We start from the raw sequence: 21,944 nt of genomic DNA on the forward strand, positions 1-21,944 counted from the left end.
GCTTCTCAATAGCTCACCAGGCTATGGTCTCACTGTGTGTACTCAATCTTCTCCAATTACATAGTTGCTGGCTGCTCCCCTGAGGTTACGTGGACAAACCATTTGGGATTGCGGAAGGAGTTTCCACAAAATAGGTGTTGTCCAAAAATTCCTTGCAGTTATGGAAATAAACCCACAAAAAGAGAAAGCAGAAAAGTAGAGAGAAAAAGCTTACAGACACGCCATTTGGTATGTTTAATAAGGGTTTTTTTTCTTCCGCTTTTGTTGTTAACTTTTCTTCCATAAATCATGAGGTGAACTGTTTCATCAGACAAGTTAATTTATTTATTTATTTATTTATTTATTTTGCATGGTGGAAGTTGTGGTAGAGTTTCTGAACCAAGATCACAACAAAAGCTTGACTTTATTTATACATAAAACCCACTTCCTACCCAAAGATGATTACAACTATCCCTTCTGTTTGCGGGTACATTAACTTCAAAAGTCACAGCCCACGGTATTAGGCTGGTGGGGCTACTTTGGAAATTCTTCAAGAAAATTATTTCAGTCTGAAATTGAGGGTCCATACCCCGTTAGAGGTGTAGTCTATTGTCCTGGCATGACTTTCCTTGCTTTGTCAAACATCCTTCAAACCCTTTGTTGATACTATTTGCATTCATGAACTGGTGCATCTGGACAATAGCCTCACAGGTTCCCTCTGACAAGGCTGCTTTTACCATGCTGGCAGAGAGCCAGGCCAGGCTGCCGGCCCAGGCTCCTTTTCCCAAGTTCCACCCAGACACTGCATGCGCCGTCATCCTGCTGAAATGTAAACCCCAGATTCAGCTGTGTTTGTTATGGTTGTGGCGGCCCTCAGTGAACACACGATGCTGTCACAACGCACCTATAACAGCAGGGCAATATTTCAGCAACAATCTATTTGGTCAGCTGCAATTACATCACTAGGTGGTCAAACACACAAGTTTGCTGGAATGATAATTAGGATTATTTCACGGGCACTCTTAGCAAGGGTCCTAGATGAGGTTCTTATTTCCTAACACACCTCGACATTTAATACAGAGATTTAAGTCAAGTGCTTTTAAGTATGTTTTTGGAGTGTCTGACCCTGAACCTCTGGACTGTGTTCTCAGAGGTACTGTTATTACTGTTTTTGTTATAGATGTCGCCTCTTTTAATCATCCAGCTTCAGTATAAACAATAATTTAGACTGAATGCTAGTGTTGCCCTTTAGATCACTGACCTGATGCACTAATGGCTATTTACTTATCAGAGAAAATGAGTAACCAAGAAAATCTATTTTTATCCTGAAATGAACCCAGTGTCAGCCCTCAGTGAGGTGATGGGGGGACACAACTTAGACTTTAATCAAACTGCCGACCCTACAGGCTGTACACTGGTGCAACAACCTTCGTATGATTAATTTTTTTTCCTGTCCGCTTATCAGTTCATGTGACCCCAAATCACTACAATGTAGCCGATCCCAAAAGAGTCTAATGAAAAATATAAATCTGCAGTGCAAATAACTGAGGGTCTGTGCAGTGTGGCATTAGTCAGGTGGATAATTTATTGTTGGAGCTAAGTGTTTCCATTTGCAGTAAGAGCCACTAAAAACACACTCGCTGGAGGCTTCTGGGGGGCCAGCTTGTAAAAGTACTGATGGCTCATGGCCTGACAACCTGTTCGGGGAGGTGTATGGATGGGCTTTTGATGAATACATGACCAAGTAATTGAGAAAGCTCTTAAATTAGCCAAAACTGCATTTGTGGACTTTTTTGGTCTTTCTGACTTTATGCAGAAGGTGGGATGCAATTTTTTCAGAAGGATTTGCACATAAATAAACAAGAATTACCTAACAATACCACATGTTCATCACAGGGTTTGAAAAGTACACTATTCTAGCTGATAATATGTTTGTCACCCACAAACAAACAACCACAATAAATACAATTATACTGCCTTCACTAAAGGTCACAGAAGAATTAATTTTGCAATTAGGAAATTGTAACGTATTATTATCTCTTCTGAATCATGTGAACATGGTTTTAAAACCATAAAATATCTATAGTGTACCATGAAAGATCTGACTTACAGTTATGATGACGTTGCATACATTTATATGGGAATGGACATGTAAGCAATACATGCAAACCTGTATTGTGCAAAAACAAGACGCAATGCTTCTCTAATGTCATAGAACTTCTAGACCTTTAAGATATTGCATGTTAATCATGTTGCAGTGGTGTGTGGTTGAACCCATGTCCCTACAGCCTTGAGGATGTTTGCTTTTCTGCTGACCCATTTCTAATTCACACATATATCAACTGAACTAACAACATGCAATTTAGCAGGTAATACCATATCCATATACAGGAAAAGCAAATTCCTCTGCAGGGTTCAGGTAGGCTGTAATGTGGGATTTCACCTGGAATTGATTTGAGACTGATACTACTGTATGCAACTACAGCCAAGTTTAGTTTGGCTGCCCAAATGTTCACTCTGTCACACACAAATGAGAGAAGTTTGTGAAACAAAAGTCAGAAAACCAAAAACCAAGTGCCTGAAAAACCAAGGAAAACATAACAATGTGCAACAGCACATGATATCAGCATCTGGGAAAGTACCATAACAACCATGCAGAGCACATTTTACTAAACCAAAAATACATCAAATCCAAACAATCTTTTTGCAAACTGCTGTATATATTCAGGCAAAAGATATGTAAAATTACAGGTTACCTTAACTTCCAAATTTGAGCTTTATTTTATTTATTTATTTTTAAAAGAATAAAAAAAATGGAACTACAAAATAGCCAGAGACAAGAAGACAATGTTAATGTTGAGTGTCATATCACTTTCCGTTTGAGACTACATAAACACCCCCTCTGGTTTGGACTCAGACACCTTCCTTCCAGGAATGTTTCTCCCAGTTCTAACATTAACCAAAAGGCCTTGTTTCCTGAAACTAGAAACTCCCTTAGCAAAAGGAAACCCAACAACACCTGCAATAGTATGAGTCTGTCCTGGATGTGAGTCAGGAATCAGGCTCAAACTCAGATGTAGTCAGATAGTGCTGAGATTTCTTTAATAATCCATTAATGTACTCAAGGTGTATCTTTATTGACAAATATGAAATGTTTAGTACTAGAATGCATTATTTCTATAAAGGCACAAGTAATTTGAAATAGAAAATGGAGAAAAGTGCTAAATTTTTTACAAACTGAGAGTGAAACACGTATTTCTGGGGATGATGAATCTTGTCTATTTCTGCTGCAGTCATATGACTCTATATTTTGGAGTGCATTGTAACCCATGTGCCCTCTTATCCCACAGACTTGGGCTGCTTCTTTTCCTGCTAGAGTTGATTGATTGGCCATCAGTGGAGACACGCTCCTTGAATGAGAGCACTCACCACATAACTATCAAGTAAACAGACTTAGAAGTCAAGGCCAGCAAAATCCCTTGTGTCTCCATACCATCCGTCAGGAAGGCAAAGCCGGATCTCATGTATCTGTGGTCAGACAAGACCGCCACCACTTCCTCGTATTGCGAGGCTGCTTCAAAACCACGCCAGTGTGTGCTCTGTTTCCTCAACCTTTTTTTAAGGGTTGGAATTCACATAACCATGTGGTGTGCTTCTGGAGTTTGGGACTTCCAAAAAATGTGACTGTTTATCAGTGGAGTCAACAAACTAAATGACCCACAATGAAAACATCTTCATATGTGCAAGAGGAAGGATTCATGTCACATAAATGGAACCGCTTTGCGTTGTGCTCGTTGCTTTCATTACCACATCTTTCATGGTGGACCATGTTTAGTAGAAGTGATACGTTTATACTAACTGGAACCAGACTGATGAACGAGGCTGTCTTCCTTCTTTCAAACGCCTTCATTTAAGGCTTCTCTCTGATTTATAATGAAATATTCAGCCACTTGCCAAGTCACACACACACACACACACACACACACACACACACACACACACACACACACACACACACACACACACACACACACACACACACACACACACACACACACACAACCATCTCTGGTGACAGTAGTGGTCAGCTGATCCCAACAGTTGCAGTGCCAACAGGATATTATAATACTACAGGGTATAAAGTGAGCCACTTCCCCATGACAGCATGCACAGTGCCTGAAACATAATTAACATCCGTTTTGAGTTTGCAAGGTTTTCTGTGTTGCAATTTGCCACATTGGATGCCAACTGTGAGAGGCATTGCCTGATGACTTTCTATTTAGGAATAAAGCTCAGGGGGCTCATTTTACTGACTAATAAATACTGTTTATTTAGCTTCAATGGCCATTTTATGTTTTATCAGCCAGCAATTTTCTGATTAACAAAGTTAATCCCCAAAAAGTTGAGCTGCTGTTTAAAATATAAATAAAAACAGAATCCAATGATTGCAAGTCACATAAAACATATATTATTGGTAAAAAAAAAACGTTAAAAAAAATCATATCTTAAATTTAATGACAGAAACACATCCTAAAATCACTAGCAATGCCCACATGTATACCCAAACTGGGTCCTTATTTTGGAGTCAACAACAATAATCTGTTCGGTAACTTTGTTTTTCTCAGTTGTGTGATGTTGAAAAATGTTTACCTTATAATCCTGTTACAGTTGATTGTAACAGTACTGCAGTACAGTACTGTTACACTACACTCACAAGATAACAAAAAATACTAACCACACTCTTGTAGCTTCTAAAAGCAGCTGAAGAAGAGACAATCTGGATTCGTTCTTGGCTCTCTTCCATTGTGGCAAATACATGCTAATATACCAGATATGGAGTTACAAATGTATTACAAATGTAGGACAAGGCTGCAAAGTAAGTAATAGCCTTGGGCTAATGTGTGCTATTATTCTGTAAGTAGATCCGTTTTAGAACTCAACATGCATTTGATATAAAATACACAAGCTAAGTTTTCCTGGTTGTGTCTTGCATGGGTGTAAATCAGAAATGAAACATCTTAGGAAGTAGTTCCTGCGTTAATAGTCACCATCATGTGTATAAGCAATTACTAAGCCTGGAGTAAAACCTTCTTGATAAAGACCTTTCTTCCTGCAACTTTTATTTATGGCTTGACTCACACATTTGCAATCTTCAGAACCATCCATATAGATTTCAGTTATACACCTGCACTTATTTTGACTATCTTGTAAAGAAGTAATACTACTATAAAAACAAAATTCACACAGACGTACATACAGTCCCCTCGCAATGTAATCAGTACCACTACCACCTCAGCTGGTAATAATCTATCAATTAATGACTTAATTGGAGAAACAAACATAAAGAAACAATTCAGTCTTTTATAACTGATCTTAGCTAAGATGACAGGAAATCTCTTCACTCCTCATACTGAAGGCGGTAAAGATACATCTTATATAACTAACGCACTGGCTCTCAATCTTTTTTAGATGTGCTCTTATGAAGGGAAATGACAAATAATAAATAGATATACAGCCTCTTTTCCATAATCTTTACATTATTGACAAAGACAAAGAAAGAAACAAAAAGAAACAAAAAAAAAAATCTAAACTGTTCAGTTTGAGTGACTGAGCGATTGACTAATTACAAGTTCACACTGATAACAAACAACAATAAAATAACAAAATTACAGTTAGTGTCAGTTATTTACAATTAACATAGGTTTAGAATAGGACAGTGTATGTATCTTTAGCGAGTCATATACAGTAGATTAAGTATTTAATCTGTATTTAAATAAAGAGGAGTGCCTCTATTCTGCATCACAAAGTCCCAGAACTGGGCGGCACATTTATAGTCTTAGGTTATATGTTGATTATCATAGGACATTTTCACTGGATGCTATACAGTTATACAATGACATGCAATAATAAGCGAGGATAAGCAACAGCTATGACCTGAGACCAACAGAAAAGGAAAATGGCAGCACATTAGACACAGATGTCAACGTGATCACACAAAACATGTTTTTCTTTCATTTAGGGACTCATGATATCTTTTAGATAATAACAGGTGTATTATTTATTTCTATTTTTGTCTTGTTCTCTGCATTGCCTTATTCAACTCTACAAAGATGTTCGACTGATCTCTCCCATGTGGTCTGGAGGTTAGAAAAAGGTTTGTATTTTATTGTATAAGTATTACACAGATGTGTAAAGTCAAATGTCACCTAATTTTTCTAATCGAACCCAAGTCTCCCTAGGCTTGTTTTCATTTAATTCTAATGAAATTTTATAATTACTAATGTACAAATTCAGGGGCACTGATAAACACTGCTGTACTGCCCACAAATCAGACACTTTAAGACATACAGTTACTTTATCAAGTACAATTAAATTCTATAAACTATGAGCAAATCATTCTGATGTATTTCTGTGTTCTCAAACTCCACCAAATCATTGTGGGCCATGGTGAAGCATGGAGTGCTTTACTTAAGAGAAACATACATCTTCTCATCCGTCAGTACTACAGCAGCCTTTTCATCCTATCATCAACTCCTGTGGATGTTCTATGAGTCTGTGGTAGCTAGTACGCTTTTTTATGCTGTTGTCTGCTGGGGGGTAACATGACAAAAAGGTGTGCTAACAGGCTGGAAAAGCTCATCAGGCGGGCGGGCTCTGTAGTTGGCATGAAGCTGGACTCCCTGGTGACAGTGGCAGAGAGGAGAACACTAAAAAAACTACTGGCTATTGTGAATGATGCCAGTCACCCTCTGCACACTGTCATCAGTGCACAGAGAAGCCTGACCAGTAACAGGCTGCTCCTCCCCAAGAGTAGGACCAACCGGCTCAGAGACTCCTTTGTCCCCCGAGCCATCAAACTGTACAACTCTGCATTAGGCAGGAGGGGGAGAAGGAGGGGGGAGAGGGAGGTGTGCAGTCCGCCTGATAGAACACATGCACAATAAGTTCTTTATTAATTTTTACCCATACAAACAGTTGCAATAACTTATACATGCATTAGTGAACTGGGAATCTGTACCACCTCTACTGTGTGCAATGCTTGTTTATATTGTTTTATTTAACTTATCTTATTGTTATTATTGTTATATTTATTGCATTCTATTTGCCTCTATTTTGCTTTGTACTTGTTATTATTGTGTCTTGTGCTTGTCCTGCTTTACTGTTGGTGTTGTATTGCTACTGGTACCCAAATTTCGCTGAGGGCTCTCTGAAGGGATTAATAAAGTATTTCTATTCTATTCATGCGGCATGTGTTCTTCTCTATGTTCATGGTGGCTCGGTCCGTCGAGCTGGTCAAGACATCCAAAACTTCATCCTGCCTTTCCAGCTCCGTCTCTGCATCCAGCGTAAGGTTCTTCAGCTGCATCAGCATCTGCACACACACGTAGCAGGATATACATAACAGACGCTCATTTGTTAAAGCAATCACAGTAGATGTCAACCCACTGTGAAGTGGGTAACTAAGGAACAAGACACACATAAAAGATGACTGAATATTAAAACTACATCACAGTAGTGAGTAGGGTAGAACATGTGGAGCAGATGTGTGGAGAGGTATAAAGATGGGGTCAGTGAGTTAAAAAAAAGTGAGTGAGTTAGCGGAATAGAAAAAAGGCTTAATTCAGAGCTCCCCCAGCTCATTTTGCCCACAAGGACAACACCCTGCTGCTTAATGTCTGCAGATCAGAAGACAACATTACAATTCAACACCAAGAGTGATGCAATAAAAATTATTCATGTAGCAGATGTGATAATACTTCACATTATGCAGGAAATGAAACTTGAGAATACACCAAGCGAGAAGTCTTGGCTTGTCTCATGGGACCATTAAGAAACAATACTGTTTGTTTTCTACTTTCAGCAGGTTTGAGGAATATTGTGACTGTGTGTCCACAGTCTAACAACCGTGTATGTTATGGTTAATGGGACAGCTTAAATATACAGCAATGTGCCAAGCAAAGCCTAATAAACACTCACTTCAAACCCCACCACCCTGGTTTCTAAACTTGTATTATGCTACACATACACAAACCATGCTCACACACTAGCTGACATTATGTCAGTTTTCACTGGTTGGTTTATGTGGACATTTCAACTGGGCACTAAAACAGCCACAGGCAGCAGTTTGAAAACAGATAGTCTGTCAATACACACCAAGGAACAACTGCTTTCGCTCACTGAGGTCTGTGACTTCACAATTTAAACTGGGATGACATGACTGAATCACACCTTGCAGTTAACATTTACAAGAGCTTTGGTGTGTCAAAGAAAAAAAAAAGAAAAACAACACAAAAAATGCATATTTTTAGGTTTTGATTATTGAATGGCTAGAGAACTTAAGTCATGTAGAAACCCCAAAACTAAACATTTAGGCTAGAGCTAACAGGAAAGTATATGAGCTCAATTTCCATATGCATTAGTGAGATAATTTCAGGACTGTGATTTAATAGACACACAGTACACACAAATGCACAGGGTTGTTTCTATATCGTCAAAGTGACACCATTAACCTGAACCATCAAAAATAAATGCCTAACCAATCTTTACTATAAACCTAACCATAATTCAATTCTTATAATAACTTGCCTTCACATCATATAATCCTCATGCTAATTTCTCTTTTCAGATGGAAAAAATAATAATAAGCAGGAAGCCAGAGATGATGGAATAGGTTACAGGACTTTCACTCAGGAGACAGAGGTTCACATCCCATCTGTTATCTTAATGTTTTTAGACTTAGGATGATTTAAATGCTAAATAAATGTAATTCAGTACTTCCTTTATCTCATTAAGTGGATACACTAGACCAGCCTTTGTCACCTTCTGAGGATCTTTTTTTTAGATCCTTATTAATTCTCCTTTATATCGCTCCTTCACTTGATGAAGTCTTCCATCTAGGTCAAGGTTTAGAACAACATATCGTACAAAACTGATTTTGATGGCAACATTAGTTTGGTTTGCAATTCCAATTTACTGTCCTTTACAGTCACTCTGCTACTACTATTTTCCAGAATTCTTCCTAGACTCATTGTACATTCACCCAGCGTTTGGTTAGACACCCATACTGCATATACATATTCTCATTGCCACAACAGTCATCAGCCATCTAATAATTTTACAACCTATATTGTGAAACTTTTTGAACTGTGGGCTAGTATAACTGTGGACCACCTTGTGATGGAAAACTACTCTGCTGCTCAAATGGTGAAGCAAAAGGGAAAATTGGCAACCGGCCTTGAATCTGAGTGGTGTTTCATACAAATTGTCTCACAATAGATCCTAATCTTGAATTATGTTAAAAGCAGGGTGTGTTCACAAGTGCTGCATTAAGTCCTAATTGGCAGTCTTTCAAATCTAACCCATTATCAGCAGCAGAGAATATGCTGTTTAAAAACATAATAAACAAGCCAAATTTTATGCCTTTAATACAGACAATGTTTGCACACACTAGGAAGCGTCATTCCTAACATGTAGCATGCCAAAATGATGCAGACCAACTCATTCTACCAAGCATTGAAATCCAAATGAAACACAATTCAAACCTCATGCAATGTTATGAGCATGTAAGAAAAACATTAGAACAGAACTGTCCTCTTCAGAGCTTCTGCTAATCTCTCCACTTCAAACAAACAATGCATCATAAGACAGAAGAGGCTCTGCTGATTACAAAGATGTTGCCTCATCACCGTATGACAAAAACTCTGTGAGAAAGGAGCCAAAGATAGCAAATAAAAAATTCTATGATATATTATCTTGCGGTTGATTTCTATTGGGATCCTTGTGGTATATTTAAAGGTGAATTTGGGGGCTATCCCTCAATTCTCCTGATTTTAATGACTGATAGAGGTATCAGTCAAGTTCATCTCAATATCATTCATCTCAGATCTGTAGAGGGTATAAATCTGGCATTAGAAAGGCAAAAGTAGCTTGCTCAAAGTTTTACATATAGTCAAAGCAATTTGGAACAGTGAGTCACAAACATTAAGAAAAAAGAAATGTTGAGAGTTATGGGTCTGAATTTGCGTCACTATGTAGGTCTTGCTACCACAGACCATGTCTGTAACAGCTCTCAGCATTGTAAGCTTCAGACTGGAAAGGCACTGTAAGGCTTGACCAAATAACTGACCATGTTTCTTTTCCTCTCTTAAAACCAGGATGGACTTTGGCTTGTGGTCTTACCAAATAACATTTTAAACATACAGGATGAAAAATAAAAATCATTACAGCAAATTGTGGTTTGGAATGGAAATATGAAAATACATGTTGCTAGAAACTAAAGAGTATGTATGATAACAGCTAACACTATTTGAGGGAACCTGTGGCCTGCACATGTGGGTTTTTTATTTGTATTACCTGTCTCGTATATACAGATATGAAACATCTTAATGCTTCAATAGTGTAGTTATTTTCTCACACCAGCAATGGTAATCCAACTTTCTCACCTGCTTGAGTTCCTGGGCCTCAGCTTGACTGACAGATGGCTGGAGGACTTGCACCTGCAACTGGGACAGCTCTCCTGCTGCGACCTCCACTGGGAGCTCAGTCTCTTGGCACTTCTGCAGCAAACCTGACTCCATGGGTGGAGATGGTGAAAAAGTGCAGAGTGCATATGATGTTTATGAGGAAACCAGACAGCAACTCAAAGTACAGCAATTGAGGCAAGAGGGGTGAAGTGACTCATCAAAATACATTTCTTTGAAATAGAAACACCATCAGCCATGATGAAATGTTTTTACATGTGGCTGCACTTATAAACATTCAGAGCTGAAAAGATAGATCTTTACTGCCACTCAGTGGTCAGATTTATATCACGTAAAACAAAAAGAAACAAAAAACAAAACAAAGTGCAATAACAGCATCTTTTTTTAATTTAGCATGTTCCTTACCTTCATTCAAGCTCGTCCCTTCTTTGTCACATGGAGATGAAAGCGGAGTTGCCTTGAAAGCTGTGTATTCATTTGTGAACTCGACCTTCTTTTTGTACTGGATCTCTAACACTGACGCTGCCTCTGGCATCTTAGCAGACAGGAACTTGTAACAGATATCTGGCTTCCCGATAAATCGCTGTCTAACTGTAATCTCAAAGGGACTGTGCACCCTTATTTCATCAACTTCATTCCGTTCAAACCGGTGAAGGAGTTGGCAATTTGTGTCTCGCACTTCCAGTGAGGACACCAGCACCAGTAAGCAACCAGGCTTCAAGTCTGAGTCTCCACCTTTGGACACCACAGCTGGGATGCTTACAATCACCTTATTTCTACTGGACCCCCTGGCTGCTGAGGCAGCAGCTGTAGCTGCAGCTCTGGCAGCATCTTCAGCCTTGGCCTCTTGTTGAATTTTCCAGGGAAGCTTGCCAAAAGGCCACCAGGGGGGAGACTCAAGTTCTGACAGAAGTCTGCAAGACAAAGCAGTCAGAGAAAGTCGTTACTACTGTGTGCTATGTTACTATAACATTTGTCAGCTTAGTTAACAAAGCATGTATAGAACACCATGCAGATATGTGCAAAACCTTGATTAGGCTGGAGATTTTAAGATAATTACTTATCAGTAACACCCAAATCAGAGTCAGTCTTCTCTAGTCCTTGCATCATGTTGTCAAACTGCTCTCCCTGGTGACTGAGCACTCTGCCAGTGTCTTCAGTCTTCTCTGCGCTCCTGCCACTAGGTTGGTCAACTCTCTACCTTTGGAGGGCTGGCATTCAGCACCCCGAGCTTCTGAAGTTGGAGAAAGAAGGTGCTCCCTCCAGAAATGCTCCAACACATTATAAACCACCACCCTGTTGGGCTTGAGGGAACCAAACCAGTGCTTTACATTCCCCTCCTCAAGAACTGTGAGGGTGCTGAAGGTGAAACTAGATGACTCCATCTTGATCTCCATGATTCGGGACAGACGGAAGCTGGCTAGACTCTCCTTACTCTGGTTGGAGACGAAGCGCACCATGGTTCTAGTAAGTGACAGGGTTCCATTCTCCCACCGCTTCTCGCTATTAATGTAATAGGAGCCAGGCCAGCTGTGGATGGCAATGTCCTGGCTCATTTTGAGCAGAAAAGCACAGGGGATGCACCTAGGGAAAAGTGAATAAGATTCAGTGTACACATGTAAACACTGCTGCTGCTTTAATCTGCAGTTTTATCATCATGCGGCTGTGCTGACTAATCTGTGTACAGGTAGTCAACATACTTTCCTCTGTGCGATCCAGGCAGCAGATGAGCTCAGATGATGCGTTCACTCCAGTCTTGTATCGAGGAGTGTTTCCCCGTCAGGATCTGTTACCTCTACCACCGCCCGCAGGAAAAAGGGCGGAGTCAGTCACGCTTTCAGGGAAAGGCACATCCCATGGCACGTCCCCGCAACATTGCTTCTCTGTTTGCTCTATTTCTAGATCTGTGCCTCTGCCACTTTCACCTCACTAAGGTTTTATGGATAGCAGCAGAGGGCAAAACTGACTTTGTTATGGTCTTTTTAATCTACTGCTTTAGTTGGGGGCTGGAGAAAATTAAAGTCATTGTAACGTGTTTGCTGTGTTTTATCATTGTTGACACACCTAAAGACTTATGGTCATAATTATATTATTTGAAACATTGTCTTAGGTGCTTTGTGAGAAGAAAGCCTATTTGAGTTGGTTATAAACAAAGAACCACACTTAGTGTTTATTTGTGTAATGTTTGGAAACTTCAGGTTTATTCAAATAAAATTATTATTTAAACCTATATGATTTACCATTTCAAATATGCACAGTGTGTTTTCCTGACTGTATTGGGCTACATTCTTTCTGCAGGAATGCAGCTGCATACATTTTGCCAAGAGAGAGCTCTGTTAATTCATACAGTACTGTTGTGGGGAAGCTATATCTGGTGGGTTTCTGCTGACTTATCTTCAGTCCATTGGTAGCTTCTCTAAGTTTGATCCCTCTAACATAAAGTATCTATCTTGTAGCCAGGGAGACACGCTTTCTGATGGTTAAGGTCAACCATGTTCACCACATTGTCATGGCAACACAGAACTGTTCTCCACCAGGAGAATGTCAAAAGCTTAAAAAACCAACTTAATAACTTAAATCCAACTTAAATAAACACACTACATGGAAATTAAATGAGTCTGGAGGTATATCTGTTTTGTTTCCAGCAAGTGTTTTTTAGACTGAGGAAGCCACTTCGATGAGTGTTGAAACATCTCATAAAATAAAAGTCCAGCTGATGTTAATAAACTTCAAGATCAATACATTTTTTTGCCTGGATGACTGAAAATCTACACAGAATTACACTACTGTCTCTATATAATTATGTTCATGATGACATTGAACACACAGTACAGATGTCACCATCATAGAACAAGTTTTAGATTAAACATAGCCACAGAAGCCAGTGAGACAGCCTTAATCCACATGGAAGGTCCTCAACTTAAGCCTCCTTGTTAAGCACATTTGAAAAAACTATATGAATGTTTACTAAGGCCATTTGATGTAGAGTCAAAGGCAGAGAGTGCTCATCATACTATTTTAATTTAGGTTTTATTGTTCATGCTGCCATCTGTATAATTTTAAATGGAAAAAAAAATCATTGCGTCACCTTCAAAATCATTCTAATTTTCTTGTAGTGCTGAAGAGTTTTCCACAATAACATGTACACAGACACTGTTATACCTACATACAGTATATATATATATATATATATATATATAGTGCCTAAAAAAGCAACCACCCTCTTTGGAACTTTAAATACCTATTTCTAGGCCTTTAAAAATGTGCGCACAGGGATTGTTAGTTGACAGTTAAGTGCCAGAAGTTGCACACGACATGTATGATGTCATCAAGTAAACCACAAGATTACTTCATTAATTTTTTTATTAAGATATATTTCCATTTTTGCACGTAGTATATGTCACTTATGCGATTGCATAACTATTTTAACACAGTTTTCAATTATTTGCACAAAGTTGTTTTCAAACAAATCCACACCGTTTGCTACCTGACTAATAAATACTGTTTATTTGGCTTCAATGGCCATTTTATGTCTGGCTATCAGCCAGCAGTTTTCTGATTAACAAAGTTAAATCAATGGCTTGGTTTAGAAGAAAAATAAAAGCCACTTATCTTAGACAGTTACAAATAAATAAACCCTAATTCCCAAAAAGTTGAGCTGCTGTTTAAAACATAAATAAAAACAGAATCCAATGACTGCAAGTCACATAAAACATATTTTATTGGTAAAAAAAACATTTAAAAAAATCATATCGGATGTTGAGAAATTATACTATTTCATGGAAAATATTAGCTTATTTTAAATTTAATGACAGAAACACATCCTAAAATCACCAGCAATGCCCACATGTATACCCAAACTGGGTCCTTGTTTTGGAGTCAACAACAATAATCTGTTCAGTAACTTTGTTTTTCTCAGTTGTGTGATGTTGAAAAATGTTTACCTTATAATCCTGTTACAGTTGATTGTAACAGTACTGCAGTACAGTACTGTTACACTACACTCACAAGATAACAAAAAATACTAACCACACTCTTGTAGCTTCTAAAAGCAGCTGAAGAAGAGACAATCTGGATTAGTTCTTGGCTCTCTTCCATTGTGGCAAATACATGCTAATATACCAGATATGGAGTTACAAATGTATTACAAACGTAGGACAAGGCTGCAAAGTAAGTAATAGCCTTGGGCTAATGTGTGCTATTATTCTGTAAGTAGATCCGTTTTAGAACTCAACATGCATTTGATATGAAATACACAAGCTAAGTTTTCCTGGTTGTGTCTTGCATGGGTGTAAATCAGAAATGAAACATCTTAGGAAGTAGTTCCTGCGTTAATAGTCACCATCATGTGTATAAACAATTACTAAGCCTGGAGTAAAACCCTCTTGATAAAGACCTTTCTTCCTGCAACTTTTATTTATGGCTTGACTCACACATTTGCAATCTTCAAAACCATCCATATAGATTTCAGTTATACACCTGCACTTATTTTGACTATCTTGTAAAGAAGTAATACTACTATATAAACAAAATTCACACAGACGTACATACAGTCCCCTCGCAATGTAATCAGTACCACTACCACCTCAGCTGGTAATAATCTATCAATTAATGACTTAATTGCAGAAACAAACATAAAGAAACAATTCAGTCTTTTATAACTGATTTTAGCTAAGATGATAGGAAATCTCTTCACTCCTCATACTGTTTGCCAAGTAGAAGAACTTTTTCTTTTGTTGTAACCAGTCATAGATGGAAATGTGGCTACTAAGTAAATAGCAAATAACTTGTTAAACATATTCAGATTTTATTTGTGCAACTACAGGTTTAAAATGCAAATAACTTCATAGCTAATAGAAATGGTCTTATTATCATTTCATTATAATGCTTGAGTAAAGGTGAACTTCCCTTTTATTTGAAGTTGACTATCTAAGATACCATATTTATATCAACAAAAATAAACAGACAATTTCTGAAGGTGGTAAAGATTCATCTCATATAACTAACGCATTGGTTCTCAATCTTTTTTAGATGTGCTCTTATGAAGGGAAATGACAAATAATAAATAGATATGCAGCCTCTTTTCCATAATCTTTACAAATTATTGACAAAGACAAAGAAAGAAACAAAAACAAACAAAAAAAAAAAAAAATCTAAACTGTTCAGTTTGAGTGACTGAGCGATTGACTAATTACAAGTTCACACTGATAACAAACAACAATAAAATAACAAAATTACAGTTAGTGTCAGTTATTTACAATTAACACAGGTTTAGAATAGGACAGTGTATGTATCTTTAGCAAGTCATACAGTAGATTAAGTATTTAATCTGTATTTAAATAAAGAGGAGTGCCTCTATTCTGCATCACAAAGTCCCAGAACTGGGCGGCACATTTATAGTCTTAGGTTATATGTTGATTATCATAGGACATTTTCACTGGATGCTATACAGTTATACAATGACATGCAATAATAAGCGAGGATAAGCAACAGCTATGACCTGAGACCAACAGAAAAGGAAAATGGCAGCACATTAGACACAGATGTCAACGTGATCACACAAAACATGTTTTTCTTTCATTTAGGGACTCATGATATCTTTTAGATAATAACAGGTGTATTATTTATTTCTATTTTTGTCTTGTTCTCTGCATTGCCTTATTCAACTCTACAAAGATGTTCGACTGATCTCTCCCATGTGGTCTGGAGGTTAGAAAAAGGTTTAGATTTTATTGTATAAGTATTACACAGATGTGTAAAGTCAAATGTCACCTAATTTTTCTAATCGAACCCAAGTCTCCCTAGGCTTGTTGTCATTTAATTCTAATGAAATTTTATAATTACTAATGTGCAAATTCAGGGGCACTGATAAACACTGCTGTACTGCCCACAAATCAGACACTTTAAGACATACAGTTACTTTATCAAGTACAATTAAATTCTATAATCTATGGGCAAATCATTCTGATGTATTTCTGTGTTCTCAAACTCCACCAAATCATTGTGGGCCATGGTGAAGCATGGAGTGCTTTACTTAAGAGAAACATACATCTTCTCATCCGTCAGTACTACAGCAGCCTTTTCATGCGGCATGTGTTCTTCTCTATGTTCATGGTGGCTCGGTCCGTCGAGCTGGTCAAGACATCCAGAACTTCATCCTGCCTTTCCAGCTCCGTCTCTGCCTCCAGCGCAAGGTTCTTCAGCTGCATCAGCATCTGCACACACACGTAGCAGGATATACATAACAGACGCTCATTTGTTAAAGCAATCACAGTAGATGTCAACCCACTGTGAAAGTGGGTAACTAAGGAACAAGACACACATAAAAGATGACTGAATATTAAAACAACATCACAGTAGTGAGTAGGGTAGAACATGTGGAGCAGATGTGTGGAGAGGTATAAAGATGGGGTCAGTGAGTTAAAAAAAATGAGTGAGTTAGCGGAATAGAAAAAAGGCTTAATTCAGAGCTCCCCCAGCTCATTTTGCCCACAAGGACAACACCCTGCTGCTTAATGTCTGCAGATCAGAAGACAACATTACAATTCAACACCAAGAGTGATGCAATAAAAATTATTCATGTAGCAGATGTGATAATACTTCACATTATGCAGGAAATGAAACTTGAGAATACACCAAGCGAGAAGTCTTGGCTTGTCTCATGGGACCATTAAGAAACAATACAGTTTGTTTTCTACTTTCAGCAGGTTTGAGGAATATTGTGACTGTGTGTCCACAGTCTAACAACCGTGTATGTTATGGTTAATGGGACAGCTTAAATATACAGCAATGTGCCAAGCAAAGCCTAATAAACACTCACTTCAAACCCCACCACCCTGGTTTCTAAACTTGTATTATGCTACACATACACAAACCATGCTCACACACTAGCTGACATTATGTCAGTTTTCACTGGCTGGTTTATGTGGACATTTCAACTGGGCACTAAAACAGCCACAGGCAGCAGTTTGAAAACAGATAGTCTGTCAATACACACCAAGGAACAACTGCTTTCGCTCACTGAGGTCTGTGACTTCACAATTTAAACTGGGATGACATGACTGAATCACACCTTGCAGTTAACATTTACAAGAGCTTTGGTGTGTCAAAGAAAAAAAAAGAAAAACAACACAAAAAATGCATATTTTTAGCTTTTGATTATTGAATGGCTAGAGAACTTAAGTCATGTAGAAACCCCAAAACTAAACATTTAGGCTAGAGCTAACAGGAAAGTATATGAGCTCAATTTCCATATGCATTAGTGAGATAATTTCAGGACTGTGATTTAATAGACACACAGTACGCACAAATGCACAGGGTTGTTTCTATATCGTCAAAGGGACACTCGATTGACACCATTAACCTGAACCATCAAAAATAAATGCCTAACCAATCTTTACTATAAACCTAACCATAATTCAATTCTTATAATAACTTGCCTTCACATCATATAATCCTCATGCTAACTTCTCTTTTCAGATGGAAAAATAATAATAAGCAGGAAGCCAGAGATGATGGAATAGGTTACAGGACTTTCACTCAGGAGACAGAGGTTCACATCCCATCTGTTATCTTAATGTTTTTAGACTTAGGATGATTTAAATGCTAAATAAATGTAATTCAGTACTTCCTTTATCTCATTAAGTGGATACACTAGACCAGCCTTTGTCACCTTCTGAGGATCTTTTTTTTAGATCCTTATTAATTCTCCTTTATATCGCTCCTTTACTTGATGAAGTCTTCCATCTAGGTCAAGGTTTAGAACAACATATCGAACAAAACTGATTTTGATGGCAACATTAGTTTGATTTGCAATTCCAATTTACTGTCCTTTACAGTCACTCTGCTACTATTTTCCAGAATTCTTCCTAGACTCATTGTACATTCACCCAGCGTTTGGTTAGACACCCATACTGCATATACATATTCTCATTGCCACAACAGTCATCAGCCATCTAATAATTTTACAACCTATATTGTGAAACTTTTTGAACTGTGGGCTAGTATAACTGTGGAGCACCTTGTGATGGAAAACTACTCTGTTGTTCAAATGGTGAAGCAAAAGGGAAAATTGGCAACCGGCCTTGAATCCGAGTGGTGTTTCATACAAATTGTCTCACAATAGATCCTAATCTTGAATTATGTTAAGAGCAGGGTGTGTTCACAAGTGCTGCATTAAGTCCTAATTGGCAGTCTTTCAAATCTAACCCATTATCAGCAGCAGAGAATATGCTGTTTAAAAACATAATAAACAAGCCAAATTTTATGCCTTTAATACAGACAATGTTTGCACACACTAGGAAGCACCATTCCTAACATGTAGCATGCCAAAATGATGCAGACCAACTCATTCTACCAAGCATTGAAATCCAAATGAAACACAATTCAAACCTCATGCAATGTTATGAGCATGTAAGAAAAACATGAGAACAGAACTGTCCTCTTCAGAGCTTCTGCTAATCTCTCCACTTCAAACAAACAATGCATCATAAGACAGAAGAGGCTCTGCTGATTACAAAGATGTTGCCTCATCACCGTATGACAAAAACTCTGTGAGAAAGGAGCCAAAGATAGCAAATAAAAAATCCTATGATATGCTATCTTGCGGTTGATTTCTATTGGGATCCTTGTGGTATATTTAAAGGTGAATTTGGGGGCTATCCCTCAATTCTCCTGACTTTGACGACTGATAGAGGTATCAGTCAAGTTCATCTCAATATCATTCATCTCAGATCTGTAGAGGGTATAAATCTGGCATTAGAAAGGCAAAAGTAGCTTGCTCAAGTTTTACATATAGTCAAAGCAATTTGGAACAGTGAGTTACAAACATTAAGAAAAAAGAAATGTTAAGAGTTATGGGTCTGAATTTGCGTCACTGTGTAGGTCTTGCTACCACAGACCATGTCTGTAACAGCGCTCAGCATTGTAAGTTTCAGACTGGAAAGGCACTGTAAGGCTTGACCAAATAACTGACCATGTTTCTTTTCCTCTCTTAAAATACATGTTGCTAGAAACTAAAGAGTATGTATGATAACAGCTAACACTATTTGAGGGAACCAGTGGCCTGCACATGTGGGTTTTTTATTTGTATTACCTGTCTCGTAAATACAGATATGAAACATCTTAATGCTTCAATAGTGTAGTTATTTTCTCACACCAGCAATGGTAATCCAACTTTCTCACCTGCTTGAGTTCCTGGGCTTCAGCCTGACTGACAGATGGCTGGAGGACTTGCACCTGCAACTGGGACAGCTCTCCTGCTGCGACCTCCACTGGGAGCTCAGTCTCTTGGCACTTCTGCAGCAAACCTGACTCCATGGGTGGAGATGGTGAAAAAGTGCAGAGTGCATATGATGTTTATGAGGAAATCAGACAGCAACTCAAAGTACAGCAACTGAGGCAAGAGGGGTGAAGTGACTCATCAAAATACATTTCTTTGAAATAGAAACACCATCAGCCATGATGAAATGTTTTTACATGTGGCTGCACTTATAAACATTCAGAGCTGAAAAGATAGATCTTTACTGCCACTCAGTAGTCAGATTTATATCACGTAAAACAAAAAGAAACAAAAAACAAAACAAAGTGCAATAACAGCGTCTTTTTTTAATTTAGCATGTTCCTTACCTTCATTCAAGCTCGTCCCTTCTTTGTCACATGGAGATGAAAGCGGAGTTGCCTTGAAAGCTGTGTATTCACTTGTGAACTCGACCTTCTTTTTGTACTGGATCTCTAACACTGACATTGCCTCTGGCATCTTAGCAGACAGGAACTTGTAACAGATATCTGGCTTCCCGATAAATCGCTGTCTAACTGTAATCTCAAAGGGACTGTGCACCCTTATTTCATCAACTTCATTCCGTTCAAACCGGTGAAGGAGTTGGCAATTTGTGTCTCGCACTTCCAGTGAGGACACCAGCACCACTAAGCAACCAGGCTTCAAGTCTGAGTCTCCACCTTTGGACACCACAGCTGGGATGCTTACAATCACCTTATTTCTACTGGACCCCCTGGCTGCTGAGGCAGCAGCTGCAGCTGCAGCTCTGGCAGCATCTTCAGCCTTGGCCTCTTGTTGAATTTTCCAGGGAAGCTTGCCAAAAGGCCACCAGGGGGGAGACTCAAGTTCTGACAGAAGTCTGCAAGACAAAGCAGTCAGAGAAAGGAGTTACTACTGTGTGCTATGTTACTATAACATTTGTCAGCTTAGTTAACAAAGCATGTATATAACACCATGCAGATATGTGCAAAACCTTGATTAGGCTGGAGATTTTAAGATAATTACTTATCAGCAACACCCAAATCAGAGTCAATCTTCTCTAGTCCTTGCATCATGTTGTCAAACTGCTCTCCCTGGTGACTGAGCACTCTGCCAGTGTCTTCCAGTCTTCTCTGCGCTCCTGCCACCAGGTTGATCAACTCTCTACCTTTGGAGGGCTGGCATTCAGCACCCCGAGCTTCTGAAGTTGGAGAAAGAAGGTGCTCCCTCCAGAAATGCTCCAACACATTATAAACCACCACCCTGTTGGGCTTGAGGGAACCAAACCAGTGCTTTACATTCCCCTCCTCAAGAACTGTGAGGGTGCTGAAGATGAAACTAGATGACTCCATCTTGATCTCCATGATTCGGGACAGACGGAAGCTGGCTAGACTCTCCTTACTCTGGTTGGAGACGAAGCGCACCATGGTTCTAGTAAGTGACAGGGTTCCATTCTCCCACCGCTTCTCGCTATTAATGTAATAGGAGCCAGGCCAGGTGTGGATGGCAATGTCCCGGCTCATTTTGAGCAGAGAAGCACAGGGGATGCACCTAGGGAAAAGTGAATAAGATTCAGTGTACACATGTAAACACTGCTGCTGCTTTAATCTGCAGTTTTATCATCATGCGGCTGTACTGGCTAATCTGTGTACAGGTAGTCAACATACTTTCCTCTGTGCGATCCAGGCAGCAGATGAGCTCAGATGATACGTTCACTCCGGCAACTTCAGTTATTTATCCGCTTTACAAGTGTTATTACAGTGGTATGACTTATTGCAATTTTACTACTTCTGTTTAGTAAAATCATACCCATCCAATACAACACAAACCGTCATCACTGGGTTGAGCATTACGTTACCTTGTAGTCTTCTTAGAAACTGTGGTGTTTATTACGGAAGTGATGTCGCTTTCCAGTACGGCAGTATTTACTGTCCGGCTGGAAAATTTAGCTAGCATAAAACATTATCGCCATAAGGCTTTAGGGAGAATAAAAACAGTGACCGTTGTTGCAGGGGTAGGAAAAGGCTCCGATAACGCGTAATATTAGCATAAGAAAAAGTCAAAATGTCAACTTATTTGGCATAAGATGACACTGCGATGGTATGAAATGTGCGACGTTGAGGAACAAACAGTCATATGGCGACCTGTTGTAGAAATAGAAAATATTGTTTTGTCATATGCGTGTTTTCTATCCTGAAAATGCTTAATTTTATACAGAAAACGGAAAC

At 38.7% G+C, this 21,944-nt stretch overlaps 2 protein-coding genes across 6 annotated transcripts; both read right to left on the reverse strand.

Moving 5' to 3' along the window:
• Positions 1-4,557: 4,557 nt before the first annotated feature.
• On the reverse strand, positions 4,558-21,660 carry LOC121644190 (synaptosomal-associated protein 47-like). Of its 5 annotated transcripts, XR_006011240.1 has the most exons (7): positions 21,384-21,660; positions 20,743-21,267; positions 20,088-20,596; positions 19,644-19,768; positions 16,539-16,675; positions 5,588-6,491; positions 4,558-5,200 (listed from the first exon to the last, which is right to left on the reverse strand). XR_006011240.1 is itself a non-coding variant. In XM_041991960.1 (6 exons), the coding sequence occupies exons 2-6, from the start codon at positions 21,237-21,239 to the stop codon at positions 6,482-6,484; spliced, it is 1,278 nt and encodes a 425-aa protein (XP_041847894.1). In that variant the 5' UTR covers positions 21,240-21,267; positions 21,384-21,660; the 3' UTR covers positions 5,414-6,481. The 5 variants fall into 5 exon arrangements, 3 of the variants coding, with proteins under 3 accessions (XP_041847894.1, XP_041847895.1, XP_041847893.1); XM_041991960.1 differs by lacking the exon at positions 4,558-5,200 and having other exon boundaries at positions 5,414-6,491; XR_006011239.1 differs by lacking the exons at positions 4,558-5,200; positions 5,588-6,491 and adding an exon at positions 14,153-14,975 and having other exon boundaries at positions 15,637-16,675.
• Positions 7,196-12,357, reverse strand: LOC121643860 (synaptosomal-associated protein 47-like). Its single transcript, XM_041991441.1, is given in 5 exon segments — positions 7,196-7,351; positions 10,422-10,546; positions 10,866-11,374; positions 11,521-11,620; positions 11,623-12,357. Coding segments are annotated over 5 exon segments (1,284 nt in total). The 5' UTR covers positions 12,017-12,357.
• Positions 21,661-21,944: the final 284 nt, after the last annotated feature.

The sequence above is a fragment of the Melanotaenia boesemani genome, chromosome 8 (genome assembly GCF_017639745.1).
Source record: "Melanotaenia boesemani isolate fMelBoe1 chromosome 8, fMelBoe1.pri, whole genome shotgun sequence".
Lineage (NCBI taxonomy): Eukaryota > Metazoa > Chordata > Actinopteri > Atheriniformes > Melanotaeniidae > Melanotaenia > Melanotaenia boesemani.

Bases quoted from the DNA above. Each gene is read 5' to 3' on its own strand.
- LOC121644190 (XM_041991960.1), bottom strand. From the start codon at position 21,239: ATGAGCCGGGACATTGCCATCCACACCTGGCCTGGCTCCTATTACATT. The intron at 20,597-20,742 runs GTAATTATCTTA...TTTGTCTTGCAG, and splicing joins GATTTGGGTGTTGCTGATAA to ACTTCTGTCAGAACTTGAGT. The intron at 16,676-19,643 runs GTGAGAAAGTTG...GTGTGTGTGCAG, and splicing joins AAGCCCAGGAACTCAAGCAG to ATGCTGATGCAGCTGAAGAA.